General features: G+C 44.7%; 1 protein-coding gene across 1 annotated transcript in view; it reads right to left on the bottom strand.

The window, feature by feature from the left end:
- LOC310716607 (uncharacterized protein) overlaps nt 1-17230 on the bottom strand; it is a gene marked incomplete at its 5' end in the record, with an annotated part of 49451 nt that overhangs the window by 26571 nt on the left and 5650 nt on the right. The window contains 12 exons of the mRNA XM_083523891.1: nt 539-574; nt 4694-4734; nt 6936-6971; nt 10349-10375; nt 12425-12458; nt 12578-12610; nt 13334-13366; nt 14651-14689; nt 14807-14833; nt 14951-14986; nt 16467-16496; nt 16622-16648. Coding sequence (XP_083380017.1) covers nt 539-574; nt 4694-4734; nt 6936-6971; nt 10349-10375; nt 12425-12458; nt 12578-12610; nt 13334-13366; nt 14651-14689; nt 14807-14833; nt 14951-14986; nt 16467-16496; nt 16622-16648 — 399 coding nt within the window. The remainder of the gene's footprint in view (nt 1-538; nt 575-4693; nt 4735-6935; nt 6972-10348; nt 10376-12424; nt 12459-12577; nt 12611-13333; nt 13367-14650; nt 14690-14806; nt 14834-14950; nt 14987-16466; nt 16497-16621; nt 16649-17230) is intronic.

Consider the following 17230-nt stretch of genomic DNA (forward strand, 5'->3'; position numbering starts at 1 on the left):
ATTCTATTGCATGTGCAATGTAGGAAGTAATCCATGTAACCCCTCGCTTCAGCTAACCTGCTCTTCAGCCAGTCAAGCCATTTACCATCTGCCCAGTCTCCCTCCAAGCCCACCCCACCCCACCCAGAGAGGAGTCCATGCAGCTGTGTCAGGCCCATAAAAGAAGAACGAATGAGGCTGAATTCATATTCATGTCATTCTGGCAGACGTCCTTATCCAGAAAAGAGGAAATGAATATTATCTAATTCATACAACTGAGCAAATGAGGGTTAATGGCCTTGTACAAAGACACAGCCCTGGAAGTGTCATGGTGCTGGGATTTGAACTCATGACATTCTGATCAGAATTGCCACATCATAAACAGTGAGCATGCCGTACCCATATATTGTGGTAAATTGGGCCATTTTCTTGCTGCCTGGCTGCTTCAGCTAGGAGGGCTTAAGTGTGTATTTTAACAAGATTCCCCACAAAACAGTGGAGGAAAGATCAGTAAAGTAATTTATTACTGAAACGTGTGTATAACTTAACACTGATTTACCTGTTGTTGTTGTTGTTGTTGTTGTTGTTGGTTCCTCTGTAATAAAGATAATTTTACATGAAGTCCAGAAGTCGTAGCATTTGGAAAATAATGTACTAAAAGTTCTAATCATATATATATGATAAACCCCTGTTTCCAACCCTTATTTATAATCTGGTGACCTGGGGAAGTGTATATCATTCTTATGCCAGTGTTCATTAGTGTTCCAGTTCTGGCCACTATACTTTGGCATCTACAATGTGGGAAGTAATTCAAGTGACCCCTCATGTTTCCATCACTTAAGCTGCTCTTTAAGCAGGCAGGCCATTGAGCATCTGCCCAGTTTCCCTCCAGGCCCACCTCATCCAGAGAGGAGCCAGTACAGTTGTGTCAGAATCATAAAATGAACGCGCTCCGGTTTCCGGCTCGGCTCTGCTCTGCTCGCGCTGAACGCGCTGTATGCGCTCCGGCTTCCGTCTCGGCTCAGCTCGTGCTGAGCGCGCGTTTAGGTTTCCAGGTCGCGCTGAACGCGCCCCCACTTCCAGCTCGGCATCCTCGCCCTCCGCGTAGGATCGGCTCCCTGTATCGACTCCCTGTATCGACTCCCTGTATCGACTCCCTGTATCGACTCCCTGAATCGACTCCCTGAATCGGCTTTCCGATTCGGCTCTGCACAGCTTTTCTCTCCTGCTCCTTTTGCATCTGCCTTGGATCCTATAACCTGAAGTCTCTGACAGAACAATCTGGCCAACATGGATCCCGTGGATGTACCTGCCTCTAGCGCGGATGTAGCAGCCTTGTCTTGCCGACAAGCGACGCAGGAGCAACAAATCCAAAAGCTCTCTACTGGCGTGCAGGAAATCATGGGATTTTTGCGCACACGTTTTGGTGACCGAACCGGCCGGCCCCTGCTCGTCCTAACACCCCTTCGGCCATGCATGAGCCTCAGCTCGCGCAACCAGCCCGGTTTTCGGGCGACCCGGACTCCTGCCGATCGTTTGTTATGCAGTGTGACCTGATTTTTAGCATGCAGCCCTCCCAATTTGGTACAGAGCGCTCCAAGGTGGCCTACGTCATTTCCCTCCTGTCAGGCCTGGCTCTAAGGTGGGCCACTGCGGAGTGGGAAAGTCAATCAGCCAACTGCAGATCGTTCGCCGCCTTTTCTGCCGAACTCCGGAAGGTCTTCGGCACATCTACGCCATGCCAAGATGCCGCCCGCTCCCTGGTCTCGGCCGCACAGGGGCATCGCTCTGTTGCAGAGTTCGCGGCTGAGTTTCGGACCCAGGCCACTGACAGCGGATGGGATCGCATTGCGCTTTACGATACTTTCCTCCAGGGCCTCTCCTCTGCCGTTAAGGATGAACTTGCTGCTCGTGATCCGCTCTAGGATCTGGATTCACTGATCTCATTAGCTACACGCATCGATCAGCACATAAAGGAACGCCGCCGGGAGCGTGGTTACCCTGCTCAGAGCCTAGATCCTCACGGTCCTTTAACTGCGAGCTGTTCCCCACCTCGTGCCTCGGGTTCTGGCACCCGTTCTTTCTCTCCGCCGCCAGCCATGGAGATAGGACGCCACCACCTGACCCCCGCTGAGAAGGAAAAACGTCGGTCTCTAGGTCTATGCCTCTACTGCGGAGGTAAAGGGCACATGGCCGCCTCCTGCCCGGTAAAAAGGCAAGGCTCGTCGGTAAAGGGGGGAGCACCCACGAGCCACTCCTTCCCTGCTCCCTCCAAACCCACTATTTTGGTCCATCTTCAGGTTGGCCCCGGAGGCACAGAATTGGCTGCCTTCGTCGACTCTGGGGCTGATGCCGAATTCATCGACCTCAAGCTTGCCCAGCAACTGCTGGTTCCCATGGAACCCCTACCCGAAGCTCTGCTGATCAGAGCCCTGGACGGCAGCCTTTTAGGCCGGGCCACGCACCGCACTAAGCCTCTACTCATGTCAGTGGGGGAACAACTCCCTGTTCTTCTGTCACCCCGGTCAGCCTCACACCTTGTCTCTGGTCAAGGCACGCTTCTGGTGGCCTTCCATGGTCAAGGACACCCGGGACTTTGTCGCAGCCTGCCCCGACTGTGCCCAACACAAGAACCCTCGTGGCCGCCCCCAATGTCTTCTTCGGCCCCTTCCTATCCCGAAACGCCCGTGGTCGCACATCGCCATGGACTTTGTTACCAGGCTGCCCGTTTCCAATGGCAACACGGTCGTCATGACGGTCATTGATCGGTTTTCTAAGATGGGCCACTTCATCGCCTTACCCAAGCTGCCGTCTGCCAAGGAAACCGCCAAGCTGGCCCTCCAGCACATATTTCGCCTCCATGGCTTTCCCAGAGACATCGTCTCGGACCGCGGACCCCAATTCTCAGCGCTGTTTTGGAGGGAGTTCTGCCGCCTCCTGGGCGTCTCGACCAGCCTCTCATCTGGGTTTCACCCCCAGACGAACGGACAGACCGAGAGACTCAACCAGGATCTTGAAACTGGTCTCCGCCTCCTTTGCAGTCGGGAACCCTCCTCCTGGTCGGACAGACTTTTGTGGATCGAGTATGCCCATAACACTCTTTTCACTGCTGCCACGGGACTTGCGCCCTTCCAGGTGGTCCACTGTTTCCTGCCGCCAATTTTCTCCAATCAGGAACCACAGAGGGCATTCGTGGAATTAAGGCAATGAGTCGGATTGGCCAACTTCATCTTGGCCTGCCTCTGGATAGTGTTCTACTCGATTGGAGACCATTCTGTGCAGATGGGAATGATTTCTCATCAACGCTCTGGGATTCCATGAAATTCTATAGTAAGAACAGGAGCTTGAGGATGGATTTGGACTGTAGTTAATGTTAACAGTCTGTTCCACTGACTCAGGATATAATTTTGCTTCTGATCACCATCACTGCACACCTCAACATTGTTTATCTGTAATAAATGGACATTCGGTGCAACCCAGATAAGGATGGTTCTCTTGAGTCTGGTTCCTTTCAAAATATCTTCCTTATGCCATCTCTGGGAGTTTTTACTTGTCACATTTTCCACCGGCTTGCTAATCAGGGACAAATTTACACTTAAAAAGAACATCTTATTCATTTTTATCACCACATTATCTGTGTAAACCAATCCTGAAACATGCAGATCCCAGGGCCCCTTTGATGATGGAGGTAGATGTTTTCTTGCTACAGTGTTCCCAGTGTTTCACTACTGGACATGATTCACCACAAAACACTGGAGCAAAGATCAGGAAAATAAATCCTTACTGAAAACATGTGTCTATAGATGAAAAATTATTTACCTGTTGTTGTTGTTGTTGTTGTGGTTGTTGGTTCCTCTGCAATAAAACCAATTTCACATAAATTAATCCTCAGAAGTCTTAGTATATGGAAAATAATATAGTAAGAGTTGTAAACGTATATGTGAAACCTCTATTTCTAACCCTGGTCCATACCTGTTGCTGTTGTTGTTGTTGGTTCCTCTGCAATAAAACCAATTTTACAAAAAATAATGTTTAAAAGTCTTAGTATTTGAAAAATAATATAGTAAGAGTTGTAAACGTATATGTGAAACCTCTATTTCCAACTGTGATCCATACTCTTCTGGCCTGGGGAAGTCAATGTCATTTCTGCACCAGCGTTTACTATGGTTGCATTACCGTCCTTGATTCTATGGCATGTGCAATGTAGGAAGTAATCCATGTAACCCCTCGCTTCAGCTAACCTGCTCTTCAGCCAGTCAAGCCATTTACCATCTGCCCAGTCTCCCTCCAAGCCCACCCCACCCCACCCAGAGAGGAGTCCATGCAGCTGTGTCAGGCCCATAAAAGAAGAACGAATGAGGCTGAATTCATATTCATGTCATTCTGGCAGACGTCCTTATTCAGAAAAGAGGAAATGAATATTAACTAATTCATACAACTGAGCGAATGAGGGTTAATGGCCTCGTTCAAAGACACAACCCTGGAAGTGTCATGGTGCTGGGATTTTAACTCATGACATTCTAATCAGAATTGCCACATCAAAAACAGTGAGCACGCCGTACCCATATATTGTGGTAAATTGGGCCATTTTCTTGCTGCCTGGCTGCTTCAGCTAGGAGGGCTTAAGTGCGTATTTTAACAAGATTCCCCACAAAATAGTGGAGGAAAGATCAGTAAAGTAATTTATTACTGAAACGTGTGTATAACTTAACACTGATTTACCTGTTGTTGTTGTTGTTGTTGTTGTTGGTTCCTCTGTAATAAAGATAATTTTACATGAAGTCCAGAAGTCGTAGCATTTGGAAAATAATGTACTAAAAGTTCTAATCATATATATATATGATAAACCCCTGTTTCCAACCCTTATTTATAATCTGGTGACCTGAGGAAGTGTATATCATTCTTATGCCAGTGTTCATTAGTGTTCCAGTTCTGGCCACTATACTTTGGCATTTACAATGTGGGAAGTAATTCAAGTGACCCCTCATGTTACCATCACTTAAGCTGCTCTTTAAGCAGGCAGGCCATTGAGCATCTGCCCAGTTTCCCTCCAGGCCCACCTTATCCAGAAAGGAGCCAGTACAGTTGTGTCAGAATCATAAAATGATTAAATGAGGCTGAATTCATATATTGTGCTCAGTTGGGCATTTTTCTGATGTCTGCCCACTTCAGCCAAGAGTAATTAAGAAATTATTTTAATTACAGAAGAAGTAAGTAATCCACCACAAAATACTGGAGGAAATATCAGTAAAATAAATTAATATTGCAACATATGTATGTAGATAATAATGTATTTACCTGTTGTTGTTGTTGTTGTTGTTGTTGGTTCCTCTGCAATAAAAACAATTTTACATGAATTAATCCACAGACGTCTTAGCATTTGAAAACATCAGTGTTTGGTTGACACACAGAGGGCATTCGTGGAATTAAGGCAATGAGTCGGATTGGCCAACTTCATCTTGGCCTGCCTCTGGATAGTGTTCTACTCGATTGGAGACCATTCTGTGCAGATGGGAATGATTTCTCATCAACGCTCTGGGATTCCATGAAATTCTTTAGTAAGAACAGGAGCTTGAGGATGGATTTGGACTGTAGTTAATGTTAACAGTCTGTTCCACTGACTCAGGATATCATTTTGCTTCTGATCACCATCACTGCACACCTCAACATTGTTTATCTGTAATAAATGGACATTCGGTGCAACCCAGATAAGGATGGTTCTCTTGAGTCTGGTTCCTTTCAAAATATCTTCCTTATGCCATCTCTGGGAGTTTTTACTTGTCACATTTTCCACCGGCTTGCTAATCAGGGACAAATTTACACTTAAAAAGAACATCTTATTCATTTTTATCACCACATTATCTGTGTAAACCAATCCTGAAACATGCAGATCCCAGGGCCCCTTTGATGATGGAGGTAGATGTTTTCTTGCTACAGTGTTCCCAGTGTTTCACTACTGGACATGATTCACCACAAAACACTGGAGCAAAGATCAGGAAAATAAATCCTTACTGAAAACATGTGTCTATAGATGAAAAATTATTTACCTGTTGTTGTTGTTGTTGTTGTGGTTGTTGGTTCCTCTGCAATAAAACCAATTTCACATAAATTAATCCTCAGAAGTCTTAGTATATGGAAAATAATATAGTAAGAGTTGTAAACGTATATGTGAAACCTCTATTTCTAACCCTGGTCCATACCTGTTGCTGTTGTTGTTGTTGTTGTTGGTTCCTCTGCAATAAAACCAATTTTACAAAAATTTATGTTTAAAAGTCTTTGTATGTGGAAAATAATATAGTAAGAGTTGTAAACGTATATGTGAAACCTCTATTTCTAACTGTGATCCATACTCTTCTGGCCTGGGGAAGTCAATGTCATTTCTGCACCAGCGTTTACTATGGTTGCATTACCGTCCTTAATTCTATTGCATGTGCAATGTAGGAAGTAATCCATGTAACCCCTCGCTTCAGCTAACCTGCTCTTCAGCCAGTCAAGCCATTTACCATCTGCCCAGTCTCCCTCCAAGCCCACCCCACCCCACCCAGAGAGGAGTCCATGCAGCTGTGTCAGGCCCATAAAAGAAGAACGAATGAGGCTGAATTCATATTCATGTCATTCTGGCAGACGTCCTTATCCAGAAAAGAGGAAATGAATATTATCTAATTCATACAACTGAGCAAATGAGGGTTAATGGCCTTGTACAAAGACACAGCCCTGGAAGTGTCATGGTGCTGGGATTTGAACTCATGACATTCTGATCAGAATTGCCACATCATAAACAGTGAGCATGCCGTACCCATATATTGTGGTAAATTGGGCCATTTTCTTGCTGCCTGGCTGCTTCAGCTAGGAGGGCTTAAGTGTGTATTTTAACAAGATTCCCCACAAAACAGTGGAGGAAAGATCAGTAAAGTAATTTATTACTGAAACGTGTGTATAACTTAACACTGATTTACCTGTTGTTGTTGTTGTTGTTGTTGTTGTTGGTTCCTCTGTAATAAAGATAATTTTACATGAAGTCCAGAAGTCGTAGCATTTGGAAAATAATGTACTAAAAGTTCTAATCATATATATATGATAAACCCCTGTTTCCAACCCTTATTTATAATCTGGTGACCTGGGGAAGTGTATATCATTCTTATGCCAGTGTTCATTAGTGTTCCAGTTCTGGCCACTATACTTTGGCATCTACAATGTGGGAAGTAATTCAAGTGACCCCTCATGTTTCCATCACTTAAGCTGCTCTTTAAGCAGGCAGGCCATTGAGCATCTGCCCAGTTTCCCTCCAGGCCCACCTCATCCAGAGAGGAGCCAGTACAGTTGTGTCAGAATCATAAAATGAACGCGCTCCGGTTTCCGGCTCGGCTCTGCTCTGCTCGCGCTGAACGCGCTGTATGCGCTCCGGCTTCCGTCTCGGCTCAGCTCGTGCTGAGCGCGCGTTTAGGTTTCCAGGTCGCGCTGAACGCGCCCCCACTTCCAGCTCGGCATCCTCGCCCTCCGCGTAGGATCGGCTCCCTGTATCGACTCCCTGTATCGACTCCCTGTATCGACTCCCTGTATCGACTCCCTGAATCGACTCCCTGAATCGGCTTTCCGATTCGGCTCTGCACAGCTTTTCTCTCCTGCTCCTTTTGCATCTGCCTTGGATCCTATAACCTGAAGTCTCTGACAGAACAATCTGGCCAACATGGATCCCGTGGATGTACCTGCCTCTAGCGCGGATGTAGCAGCCTTGTCTTGCCGACAAGCGACGCAGGAGCAACAAATCCAAAAGCTCTCTACTGGCGTGCAGGAAATCATGGGATTTTTGCGCACACGTTTTGGTGACCGAACCGGCCGGCCCCTGCTCGTCCTAACACCCCTTCGGCCATGCATGAGCCTCAGCTCGCGCAACCAGCCCGGTTTTCGGGCGACCCGGACTCCTGCCGATCGTTTGTTATGCAGTGTGACCTGATTTTTAGCATGCAGCCCTCCCAATTTGGTACAGAGCGCTCCAAGGTGGCCTACGTCATTTCCCTCCTGTCAGGCCTGGCTCTAAGGTGGGCCACTGCGGAGTGGGAAAGTCAATCAGCCAACTGCAGATCGTTCGCCGCCTTTTCTGCCGAACTCCGGAAGGTCTTCGGCACATCTACGCCATGCCAAGATGCCGCCCGCTCCCTGGTCTCGGCCGCACAGGGGCATCGCTCTGTTGCAGAGTTCGCGGCTGAGTTTCGGACCCAGGCCACTGACAGCGGATGGGATCGCATTGCGCTTTACGATACTTTCCTCCAGGGCCTCTCCTCTGCCGTTAAGGATGAACTTGCTGCTTGTGATCCGCCCCAGGATCTGGATTCACTGATCTCATTAGCTACACGCATCGATCAGCACATAAAGGAACGCCGCCGGGAGCGTGGTTACCCTGCTCAGAGCCTAGATCCTCACGGTCCTTTAACTGCGAGCTGTTCCCCACCTCGTGCCTCGGGTTCTGGCACCCGTTCTTTCTCTCTGCCGCCAGCCATGGAGATAGGACGCCACCACCTGACCCCCGCTGAGAAGGAAAAACGTCGGTCTCTAGGTCTATGCCTCTACTGCGGAGGTAAAGGGCACATGGCCGCCTCCTGCCCGGTAAAAAGGCAAGGCTCGTCGGTAAAGGGGGGAGCACCCACGAGCCACTCCTTCCCTGCTCCCTCCAAACCCACTATTTTGGTCCATCTTCAGGTTGGCCCCGGAGGCACAGAATTGGCTGCCTTCGTCGACTCTGGGGCTGATGCCGAATTCATCGACCTCAAGCTTGCCCAGCAACTGCTGGTTCCCATGGAACCCCTACCCGAAGCTCTGCTGATCAGAGCCCTGGACGGCAGCCTTTTAGGCCGGGCCACGCACCGCACTAAGCCTCTACTCATGTCAGTGGGGGAACAACTCCCTGTTCTTCTGTCACCCCGGTCAGCCTCACACCTTGTCTCTGGTCAAGGCACGCTTCTGGTGGCCTTCCATGGTCAAGGACACCCGGGACTTTGTCGCAGCCTGCCCCGACTGTGCCCAACACAAGAACCCTCGTGGCCGCCCCCAATGTCTTCTTCGGCCCCTTCCTATCCCGAAACGCCCGTGGTCGCACATCGCCATGGACTTTGTTACCAGGCTGCCCGTTTCCAATGGCAACACGGTCGTCATGACGGTCATTGATCGGTTTTCTAAGATGGGCCACTTCATCGCCTTACCCAAGCTGCCGTCTGCCAAGGAAACCGCCAAGCTGGCCCTCCAGCACATATTTCGCCTCCATGGCTTTCCCAGAGACATCGTCTCGGACCGCGGACCCCAATTCTCAGCGCTGTTTTGGAGGGAGTTCTGCCGCCTCCTGGGCGTCTCGACCAGCCTCTCATCTGGGTTTCACCCCCAGACGAACGGACAGACCGAGAGACTCAACCAGGATCTTGAAACTGGTCTCCGCCTCCTTTGCAGTCGGGAACCCTCCTCCTGGTCGGACAGACTTTTGTGGATCGAGTATGCCCATAACACTCTTTTCACTGCTGCCACGGGACTTGCGCCCTTCCAGGTGGTCCACTGTTTCCTGCCGCCAATTTTCTCCAATCAGGAACCACAGAGGGCATTCGTGGAATTAAGGCAATGAGTCGGATTGGCCAACTTCATCTTGGCCTGCCTCTGGATAGTGTTCTACTCGATTGGAGACCATTCTGTGCAGATGGGAATGATTTCTCATCAACGCTCTGGGATTCCATGAAATTCTATAGTAAGAACAGGAGCTTGAGGATGGATTTGGACTGTAGTTAATGTTAACAGTCTGTTCCACTGACTCAGGATATAATTTTGCTTCTGATCACCATCACTGCACACCTCAACATTGTTTATCTGTAATAAATGGACATTCGGTGCAACCCAGATAAGGATGGTTCTCTTGAGTCTGGTTCCTTTCAAAATATCTTCCTTATGCCATCTCTGGGAGTTTTTACTTGTCACATTTTCCACCGGCTTGCTAATCAGGGACAAATTTACACTTAAAAAGAACATCTTATTCATTTTTATCACCACATTATCTGTGTAAACCAATCCTGAAACATGCAGATCCCAGGGCCCCTTTGATGATGGAGGTAGATGTTTTCTTGCTACAGTGTTCCCAGTGTTTCACTACTGGACATGATTCACCACAAAACACTGGAGCAAAGATCAGGAAAATAAATCCTTACTGAAAACATGTGTCTATAGATGAAAAATTATTTACCTGTTGTTGTTGTTGTTGTTGTGGTTGTTGGTTCCTCTGCAATAAAACCAATTTCACATAAATTAATCCTCAGAAGTCTTAGTATATGGAAAATAATATAGTAAGAGTTGTAAACGTATATGTGAAACCTCTATTTCTAACCCTGGTCCATACCTGTTGCTGTTGTTGTTGTTGGTTCCTCTGCAATAAAACCAATTTTACAAAAAATAATGTTTAAAAGTCTTAGTATTTGAAAAATAATATAGTAAGAGTTGTAAACGTATATGTGAAACCTCTATTTCCAACTGTGATCCATACTCTTCTGGCCTGGGGAAGTCAATGTCATTTCTGCACCAGCGTTTACTATGGTTGCATTACCGTCCTTGATTCTATGGCATGTGCAATGTAGGAAGTAATCCATGTAACCCCTCGCTTCAGCTAACCTGCTCTTCAGCCAGTCAAGCCATTTACCATCTGCCCAGTCTCCCTCCAAGCCCACCCCACCCCACCCAGAGAGGAGTCCATGCAGCTGTGTCAGGCCCATAAAAGAAGAACGAATGAGGCTGAATTCATATTCATGTCATTCTGGCAGACGTCCTTATTCAGAAAAGAGGAAATGAATATTAACTAATTCATACAACTGAGCGAATGAGGGTTAATGGCCTCGTTCAAAGACACAACCCTGGAAGTGTCATGGTGCTGGGATTTTAACTCATGACATTCTAATCAGAATTGCCACATCAAAAACAGTGAGCACGCCGTACCCATATATTGTGGTAAATTGGGCCATTTTCTTGCTGCCTGGCTGCTTCAGCTAGGAGGGCTTAAGTGCGTATTTTAACAAGATTCCCCACAAAATAGTGGAGGAAAGATCAGTAAAGTAATTTATTACTGAAACGTGTGTATAACTTAACACTGATTTACCTGTTGTTGTTGTTGTTGTTGTTGTTGGTTCCTCTGTAATAAAGATAATTTTACATGAAGTCCAGAAGTCGTAGCATTTGGAAAATAATGTACTAAAAGTTCTAATCATATATATATATGATAAACCCCTGTTTCCAACCCTTATTTATAATCTGGTGACCTGGGGAAGTGTATATCATTCTTATGCCAGTGTTCATTAGTGTTCCAGTTCTGGCCACTATACTTTGGCATTTACAATGTGGGAAGTAATTCAAGTGACCCCTCATGTTACCATCACTTAAGCTGCTCTTTAAGCAGGCAGGCCATTGAGCATCTGCCCAGTTTCCCTCCAGGCCCACCTTATCCAGAAAGGAGCCAGTACAGTTGTGTCAGAATCATAAAATGATTAAATGAGGCTGAATTCATATATTGTGCTCAGTTGGGCATTTTTCTGATGTCTGCCCACTTCAGCCAAGAGTAATTAAGAAATTATTTTAATTACAGAAGAAGTAAGTAATCCACCACAAAATACTGGAGGAAATATCAGTAAAATAAATTAATATTGCAACATATGTATGTAGATAATAATGTATTTACCTGTTGTTGTTGTTGTTGTTGTTGTTGGTTCCTCTGCAATAAAAACAATTTTACATGAATTAATCCACAGACGTCTTAGCATTTGAAAACATCAGTGTTTGGTTGACACACAGAGGGCATTCGTGGAATTAAGGCAATGAGTCGGATTGGCCAACTTCATCTTGGCCTGCCTCTGGATAGTGTTCTACTCGATTGGAGACCATTCTGTGCAGATGGGAATGATTTCTCATCAACGCTCTGGGATTCCATGAAATTCTTTAGTAAGAACAGGAGCTTGAGGATGGATTTGGACTGTAGTTAATGTTAACAGTCTGTTCCACTGACTCAGGATATCATTTTGCTTCTGATCACCATCACTGCACACCTCAACATTGTTTATCTGTAATAAATGGACATTTGGTGCAACCCAGATAAGGATGGTTCTCTTGAGTCTGGTTCCTTTCAAAATATCTTCCTTATGCCATCTCGGGGAGTTTTTACTTGTCACATTTTCCACCAGCTTGCTAATCAGGGACAAATTTACACTTAAAAAGAACATCTTATTCATTTTTATCACCACATTATCTGTGTAAACCAATCCTGAAACATGCAGATCCCAGGGCCCCTTTGATGATGGAGGTAGATGTTTTCTTGTTACAGTGTTCCCCAGTGTTTCACTACTGGCCATGATTCACCACAAAACACTGGAGCAAAGATCAGGAAAATAAATCCTTACTGAAAACATGTGTCTATAGATGAAAAATTATTTACCTGTTGTTGTTGTTGTTGTTGTGGTTGTTGGTTCCTCTGCAATACAACCAATTTTACATAAATTAATCCTCAGAAGTCTTAGTATATGGAAAATAATATAGTAAGAGTTGTAAACGTATATGTGAAACCTCTATTTCTAACCCTGGTCCATACCTGTTGCTGTTGTTGTTGTTGTTGTTGGTTCCTCTGCAATAAAACCAATTTTACAAAAATTTATGTTTAAAAGTCTTTGTATGTGGAAAATAATATAGTAAGAGTTGTAAACGTATATGTGAAACCTCTATTTCTAACTGTGATCCATACTCTTCTGGCCTGGGGAAGTCAATGTCATTTCTGCACCAGCGTTTACTATGGTTGCATTACCGTCCTTAATTCTATTGCATGTGCAATGTAGGAAGTAATCCATGTAACCCCTCGCTTCAGCTAACCTGCTCTTCAGCCAGTCAAGCCATTTACCATCTGCCCAGTCTCCCTCCAAGCCCACCCCACCCCACCCAGAGAGGAGTCCATGCAGCTGTGTCAGGCCCATAAAAGAAGAACGAATGAGGCTGAATTCATATTCATGTCATTCTGGCAGACGTCCTTATCCAGAAAAGAGGAAATGAATATTATCTAATTCATACAACTGAGCAAATGAGGGTTAATGGCCTTGTACAAAGACACAGCCCTGGAAGTGTCATGGTGCTGGGATTTGAACTCATGACATTCTGATCAGAATTGCCACATCATAAACAGTGAGCATGCCGTACCCATATATTGTGGTAAATTGGGCCATTTTCTTGCTGCCTGGCTGCTTCAGCTAGGAGGGCTTAAGTGTGTATTTTAACAAGATTCCCCACAAAACAGTGGAGGAAAGATCAGTAAAGTAATTTATTACTGAAACGTGTGTATAACTTAACACTGATTTACCTGTTGTTGTTGTTGTTGTTGTTGTTGGTTCCTCTGTAATAAAGATAATTTTACATGAAGTCCAGAAGTCGTAGCATTTGGAAAATAATGTACTAAAAGTTCTAATCATATATATATGATAAACCCCGGTTACCAACCCTTATTTATAATCTGGTGACCTGGGGAAGTGTATATCATTCTTATGCCAGTGTTCATTAGTGTTCCAGTTCTGGCCACTATACTTTGCCATTTACAATGTGGGAAGTAATTCAAGTGACCCCTCATGTTACCATCACTTAAGCTGCTCTTTAAGCAGGCAGGCCATTGAGCATCTGCCCAGTTTCCCTCCAGGCCCACCTTATCCAGAAAGGAGCCAGTACAGTTGTGTCAGAATCATAAAATGATTAAATGAGGCTGAATTCATATATTGTGCTCAGTTGGGCATTTTTCTGATGTCTGCCCACTTCAGCCAAGAGTAATTAAGAAATTATTTTAATTACAGAAGAAGTAAGTAATCCACCACAAAATACTGGAGGAAATATCAGTAAAATAAATTAATATTGCAACATATGTATGTAGATAATAATGTATTTACCTGTTGTTGTTGTTGTTGTTGTTGGTTCCTCTGCAATAAAAACAACTTTACATGAATTAATCCACAGACGTCTTAGCATTTGGAAACATCAGTGTTTGGCTGACACACAGAGGGCATTCGTGGAATTAAGGCAATGAGTCGGATTGGCCAACTTCATCTTGGCCTGCCTCTGGATAGTGTTCTACTCGATTGGAGACCATTCTGTGCAGATGGGAATGATTTCTCATCAACGCTCTGGGATTCCATGAAATTCTTTAGTAAGAACAGGAGCTTGAGGATGGATTTGGACTGTAGTTAATGTTAACAGTCTGTTCCACTGACTCAGGATATCATTTTGCTTCTGATCACCATCACTGCACACCTCAACATTGTTTATCTGTAATAAATGGACATTTGGTGCAACCCAGATAAGGATGGTTCTCTTGAGTCTGGTTCCTTTCAAAATATCTTCCTTATGCCATCTCGGGGAGTTTTTACTTGTCACATTTTCCACCGGCTTGCTAATCAGGGACAAATTTACACTTAAAAAGAACATCTTATTCATTTTTATCACCACATTATCTGTGTAAACCAATCCTGAAACATGCAGATCCCAGGGCCCCTTTGATGATGGAGGTAGATGTTTTCTTGCTACAGTGTTCCCCAGTGTTTCACTACTGGCCATGATTCACCACAAAACACTGGAGCAAAGATCAAATAAATCCTTACTGAAAACATGTGTCAATAGATGAAAAATGATTTACCTGTTGTTGTTGTTGTTGTTGTTGTGGTTGTTGGTTCCTCTGCAATAAAACCAATTTCACATAAATTAATCCTCAGAAGTCTTAGTATATGGAAAATAATATAGTAAGAGTTGTAAACGTATATGTGAAACCTCTATTTCTAACCCTGGTCCATACCTGTTGCTGTTGTTGTTGTTGGTTCCTCTGCAATAAAAACAATTTTACAAAAATTAATGTTTAAAAGTCTTTGTATGTGGAAAATAATGTAGTAGGAGTTGTAAACGTATATGTGAAACCTCTAGTTCCAACCCTGATCCATACCCGTTGTTGTTGTTGTTGTTGTTGTTGTTGGTTCCACTGCAATAAAACCAATTTTACATAACCAAATCTTTAGAGGTCTTAGTATTTGAAAAATAATATAGTAAGAGTTGTAAACGTATATGTGAAACCTCTATTTCTAACTGTGATCCATACTCTTCTGGCCTGGGGAAGTCAATGTCATTTCTGCACCAGCGTTTACTATGGTTGCATTACCATCCTTAATTCTATGGCATGTGCAATGTAGGAAGTAATCCATGTAACCCCTCGCTTCAGCTAACCTGCTCTTCAGCCAGTCAAGCCATTTACCATCTGCCCAGTCTCCCTCCAAGCCCACCCCACCCCACCCAGAGAGGAGTCCATGCAGCTGTGTCAGGCCCATAAAAGAAGAACGAATGAGGCTGAATTCATATTCATGTCATTCTGGCAGACGTCCTTATTCAGAAAAGAGGAAATGAATATTAACTAATTCATATGACTAAACAATTGAGGGTTAATGGCCTTGTACAACACTGCATGAAAAGGAATCTTACTCTACCTGTAGAGTGGGTAAATGTGGCATAGCCTTTTAAGGAGTAGGCGTGGTTTCGGGGATAAGGCGAGACATAGACAGAAGCAGACAAGCAGAGAGAAACAAGAAGGAGAAAAAAAAAAACGTGTTCTATCTAAATGTGGTCTTGGTGTCGTTTCTGTCCTTGACACAATCTACTCGTGCTACATCTGTAGAAAGCCCAGAACCCCCGCACCAGTGTTCATCAACAAAGATTCGCAGGACTCAGCAGAAGTGTTTAATAAGATTGTTGCCATGTCCCTACAGCCATGAGACTGTAAAATTTACCTTCTTCCTATTTTGTCTCCACCCAGAATCCACGTATATCCCTAAACAGCACCAGAAACCCAAGCCATGGAGGACTATATCAAAGAAGGGCTTGCAGTGGTATTTATGCAACCTTCCACGTCACTCACAGCCAAAATATTTTCTTTGTGGAAAAAGAATGGGGGTCTGAAACCCTGCATTAATAAATGGAGTTTATTTGGCGTAATAGTTTGTTATCCATATCCTCTCCCCCTCACTTACAGGCACGTTTCTTCACCTAACTAGACCTCCGCAGTGCATACAACCTGGTTATGTTCAAAAAAGGGGTTGAATGGAAAACGGATTTCCACACCACTTGGGGTCTTTATGAATACAGGGTCATACCTTAGGGCCTCACGAACGCGCTGGCAATATTCCAAGCTTTTATGAATAAGTTCTTTTTGGATCTTGTGAACTTGTGTCATAGTCTACATAGATGAAACACAGAGGACATTCGTGGAATTAAGGCAACAAATCACTACGGCACCAATCCTGAGACACGCAGATCCCAGGGCCCCTTTGATGGTGAAGGTAGATTTAATCTTGTGCCAGCGTTGCCTAGTGTTTGACTGCTTGCCATGATACACCACAAAACACTGGAGCAAAGATCAGAAATAATAAATCCCTACTGAAATATGTGTTGGAAGATGAAAAAGTATTTACCTGTTGTTGTGGTTGTTGTTGTTGGTTCCCCTGCAATAAAACCAATTTTACTTTAATACTTGAATTAATCACCAAAAGTCTTACTATTTGGAAAATAATGTAGTAAGAGTTGTAAAGGTATATGTGAAACCTCTATTTCCAACACTGATCTATACCTGTTGTTGTTGTTGTTGTTGGTTTCCCTGCAATAAAACCAATTTTACATGAATTAATCCACATAAGTAATAACACACAAAAAACAATGGGCAGATGCTCAGTCTCCCTCTAAGCCCACACCACCCAGAGAGGAGCCTATGCAGCTGTGTCAGGCCCATAAAAGAAGAACAAATAAGGCTGAATTCATATTTATGGCATCCTTTTCCAGAGAAGAGCAAATTAACCTTTCAGCTTCTCCCACTAGGGGTCACCACAGCAGATCTTTCGTATTCATGATCTCCATGTTTGGTTTGTTTTTTACACTGGATGCCCTTCCTAACGCAACCCTCCTCATTTATCCGAGCTTGGGACCGGCACAAAGAGTGCACTGGCTTGTGCAACCCTAATGGCTGGGGTAGGTTCCCTGACTGGGGATCGAACCCGGGCCACTGCGGTGAGAGTGCCACATCCTAACCACTAGACCACTAGGGAACCTTCAGAGAAGAGCAAATTAATGTTAACTAATTCATACAACTGAGCATTAAAGGGTATTGGCTGTGCTCAAACGCCCAGCAGTGGCAGCTTCATGGTGCTGGGATTTGAACTAATGACCTTCTAATCCAAATTGC

Source organism: Silurus aristotelis (genome assembly GCF_946808225.1).
Source record: "Silurus aristotelis genome assembly, chromosome: 21".
Classification (NCBI taxonomy): Eukaryota; Metazoa; Chordata; class Actinopteri; order Siluriformes; family Siluridae; genus Silurus; species Silurus aristotelis.